Here is a 4,612-nt window from a genome sequence, read left to right as displayed (position 1 = left end):
GACCAGTTTTCTCGTGACCAGTTTTAGGGTGTGGCCAGTTTTCTCGTGACCAGTTTTAGTGTGACGGGTGATCACATGTGACCGATCTAGAGCGACCGGTTATCCTGTGACCGGTTCACATTTGACTAGTAATCACCGAACCGTGTTGACATAAAACACCAAATAAAAAATTGTTTTTGTAGTATCAATTGTTTTTTTTATTTTTTGAATATCAGATTTAACTCCTGTATGCAATGAAATGGGATTATTATCCGTGTCCTTTGAATACAGAAACATTATCAAATAATTCTACTCAAAGAAATATTTATGAAAACTTTTATCATTTCATTTGACATCATTTATAAACATACATACAATGTATAATGATTGATTTATGAAAATTCACATGGATGTTTTTAAGTGATACATCAATTTGTGATATTTGAATTAATGTTTTTTTTCTATACAAATTTAAACAATAATCAAAAATAATGGATATACTTATGTAGCTATGACAGGGAAAAAATAATTTCAATTCAGTTTTCTCAGTTAAATCTGAGAATTTAATTCTCATTTAATCTTTCAAAATAAAAATAAAGTCTTATTATAGTTTTCGCTATCGTCCTAAATATTGTCATTTTTTCATAAATCGAATTAGAGATGAGCGTAATTCTACCTATTATGGCCGTCACTCTAGCTCCCGCGTGATTTTGACACAGCTGTCAAAGAGAGTAACTGATTGTTTCGGTCGACATGGCAGCGGAACTGCCAGAAAATAGTGAAGACATATTTAATATATTGGTCGCAACCGACTTGCACTTGGGCTATAATGAAACTGACAGCATCCGAGGAGAAGACAGCTTTATCGCATTCGAAGAAATTCTTCAGCACGCCATTGAACATGATGTCGATTTCATTTTGCTTGGTGGAGATTTGTTCCACGATGCTAAACCATCTCCAAATTGCTTATTGAAGTGTACCACTTTACTGAAAAAATACTGTTTCGGCGATAAACCAGTCTCAATTGAAATTTTATCAGATCAGCACGAAAACTTCAAAGAATCAATTAGCAAGTCAGTTAACTACGAAGACCCCAACATAAATATTTCTTATCCAATTTTTTCAATTCACGGTAATCATGATGATCCAATTGGACGCAGTGCAGTGAGCTCTCTAGATATTCTATCAAGGATGGGCCTCGTCAATTACATCGGTAAATGGACTAGCTACAATGAGGTTGTAGTCTCACCTGTTCTAATGAAAAAAGGTATAACTAAGCTAGCCTTGTATGGATTAAGTTATCTGAAAGATCAACGCCTTGCAAGACTCTTTATTGACGGTAATGTTAAGATTGAAAAGGTAGACTCGGATGATGATTGGTTTAATATACTTACTCTTCATCAGAATAGAGTGGATCGTGGCTACATGAACTATATACCCGAAGACGTTTTGCCTGATTTCATGGACTTGGTGATTTGGGGGCATGAACATGACTGTCGAATTATAGAAGAATGGAACCCTCGTAAAGGTTTTCATGTGATACAACCTGGTAGTCCAGTTGCCACTTCTTTAGCTGCCGGTGAAGCTCTACCAAAGCATTGCGGTTTGCTTCAAATATATAAAAAAGGTTTCAAAATGATTCCAATTAAATTGCAGACTGTAAGACCTTTTATTTTTGAAGTAATAGTATTGTCAGAAGAAAATCTTCGTGATACAGCAGTAAATGAACATGAGGTTGTTCAAGAGTTTTTAAAGAAAAGAGTAGAAAATGCACTTAAGAGAGCTGAAGAAGACAGAAGTGGTCACGAAAAACAACCTAATTTACCATTGATTAGGTTTAGTGTGATGTATGCACGCGATAGTCAGCAGTTTAATGTTATTCGATTTGGTCAGCAATTTTCAGATCGTATAGCTAATCCTCATGATCTCATAATGTTAAAAAGTGAAAAATTTAAAGACCGGAAAGTACAAAAGACTGATATTGACATGGAGGCATTGGCTGACATTGTTGCTGAAGCAGATGGTGAAGAAATAAGCGTTGAATCGCTTTTGGAACAGTTTTATAGGGAACAACCTGAAGATAAACAATTGAAAATGCTCTCCGTTAAATGTTTAGGTGAAGCCGTGAAAGGTTTTACACAAAAAGGTTATAATGATGCTATATCTGAAATAATAAATTATCAAAAAAGTAAATTCTTAGATCATCTCATGCAGACTGAGGCTGAAACTGAAGAACAAGTCATGGAACAGATTTCAATTTGTAAAGAATTGCATTTCTCAGATTCCAACACTTCAACAGTTAACTTGCAAAAGGTGTTGGAGACACAATCACAAAAGAAAGCACCAGCAGTAGTTTTTGATGGAAGCAGTGATGATGATATGTCTATTAATCTGAACGCCGATAACTCATCGCCAAACAAGAATAATGGAAAAAGTCCAACCGTACGTGGTAGGGGAAGAGGAAGAGGCAGCAGAGGTGGGAGAGGATCTAGAGGAGGTGGAAGAGGCAAATCAAATGATAATATTGTTAGTTTAGACATTAGCTATGAAGCAAAAGCAACTCCAGCAAAAATTGAAACAAAACCAAACACTAGTAAAACAACTAGTAATTGGTTAACCAATCTAAGTCAAAGAACATCGCAACGTTCAAGTTCTAGAAATGCACCTACTAAAAGTAAGGTTGTTTATATTGATGATTCAGATTAAAATTCTTATCTTATATATGTTCATCATATTGTCAACAGTCATTCGTTACATTAAATTTAAGTTTATTTTTATTACAAAATGATTTATATCTCAATATTTGCTTTTTCTGCTATGTACTATTACTTTAATATATAATATATACTATTTCATAAATATAATATATTGTATCTACAAACATTACCTTTTCTGATTTTCTTTGTATTGCAATTTCTTTTAGATTTTAGTCTTTTGTTTGATAAATACTTACCATTGAAACTTACGAATCGTTAAAATATCCATTTATTTAAACGATTACATTTTCCATTTTTTTATTCACCGAAATGTGTAAAGTAAACAATCATTTTTTTTTAGAGAAATTCTATATTTCTTTTTTTAATTTAGTATTTTAATTCATTATTATATTATTTTAAACATAATGGAATCTTTAAGTACAAGCAGAATAAAAATTTTGATGTAATTCTATTACACTTAACATTCAAGACATTTTTCATTATTATAAATAATTAGCAGCTTTTATTTGTATTTTGTTTTGATTTTTTTATGTATCAGTAGGTTTTAAGCTGAAGAAATATTCGATGTGAAAGTAATTCGGCTGTTGAAATGATTAATTTTGATGTATAAATTTCATCGATATACGTATATTCATATATCTGAGTATATTCATATACTCAGATTGTATGTACTCAAATTGTATGTACGTACATATGTACACAAATTGCTACCTCAGATTTTAAAAATAAAAATTATGTATGTCTTAAGATTTAACAAATTATTACAAGGTTTTTGTAAATTTCACTTCGCTAATCGTTCATTCTAATTTTATAATACAAATCCTATTTAATAAAACTGTATGTATGTACATATTTTATACATAAAGATTTTCAATAAAAACGTTATTCCATTTTTATAAATTGTAGTTTATTATTACACATCATTGAAAGGAAACGGGGGGGGGAAGGATGAATATACATATATAAGTTCCAGGAATAATAATTTTATAATTGAATTTTCAAATATTTTATTGCCAACTTGTAACAGGTATAAAAACATTTATGTAATTACAAAAATAAATCTTATAGCTGATTTGTCATTGTCCTATTCTTCACACGGAGGGATCATCTGTGAACATAAATAAAACAAACAGTTACACATGTGAATAAATACAAATGGATACAAAGATGAAAAAAAAATTGATCTATGTAGTTACACAATTGCTTAGACTAATTGTTGAATTTGTTTTTTACTTTATATGTGTATTTCTTGTAATATAATAATTTTCTCAATATTTTTCTATTGACATAGTATTGTAGTTCTACATATTAGTCATACATATACAGTAGAGTAAGGAGTGCTGAAACTCAAATGGTAGACAATTGTGAGTATCACTACCACCTTCCGCAGGAGCGTCCCACGGCTCTCGACTGTCTCTCCACCATTAATCACCGTCAATTGACGGGATGGGCCGGTCTATTTTAAAATGCCGAACCAATTAAAGCACATGGCCGCCGGCCATCGCCAATTGGCCAAACTCGCGAAAAAAAAGTTCGGCGAAAGCCACACGACGGTTTACCAACTCTCGAGACATCCAGCTAATTGACGATTCAATATCGAAACAACGCAATTGAATTGAAGATTGCAACATTTTTTTTGCGTTGTAAAATCATATCTAAGTATTACTATGAAGAAAGTTTTTTGTATTTTTTACCGGCTTTGTTCGGTATTTGTAATATAAACCGCTTAAACATGGCCAATCTAATAATAAACATTTTATTAAATTTATTTGATTAGTTTTATTTTATTTAAATTTATTTGAATATTCATTTGTTCGATGAAGTCACGGATTTACGAACCAACAATAGTTGCATACAAAGTCTCTTTCGAAATTATATATTAGATGTATAAAAAATATCTATAGATTGTGATTTTC

The 4,612-nt window shown here is 31.5% G+C and overlaps 1 protein-coding gene across 1 annotated transcript; it reads left to right on the top strand.

The window, feature by feature from the left end:
- Nucleotides 1-675: 675 nt before the first annotated feature.
- Nucleotides 676-2,685, top strand: mre11 (double strand break repair nuclease mre11). The gene has a single exon (XM_077431921.1). It carries the CDS (start codon nt 733-735, stop codon nt 2,683-2,685), a length of 1,953 nt encoding a protein of 650 aa, XP_077288047.1. The 5' UTR covers nt 676-732.
- The last annotated feature ends 1,927 nt before the right edge of the window (nt 2,686-4,612 follow it).

This window comes from Arctopsyche grandis, chromosome 6 (assembly GCF_051622035.1).
Source record: "Arctopsyche grandis isolate Sample6627 chromosome 6, ASM5162203v2, whole genome shotgun sequence".
In the NCBI taxonomy this organism is placed as follows: Eukaryota; Metazoa; Arthropoda; class Insecta; order Trichoptera; family Hydropsychidae; genus Arctopsyche; species Arctopsyche grandis.
The sequence above is the reverse complement of the archived record's forward strand: the minus strand, read 5'-3'. Positions and strand labels throughout refer to the sequence as shown.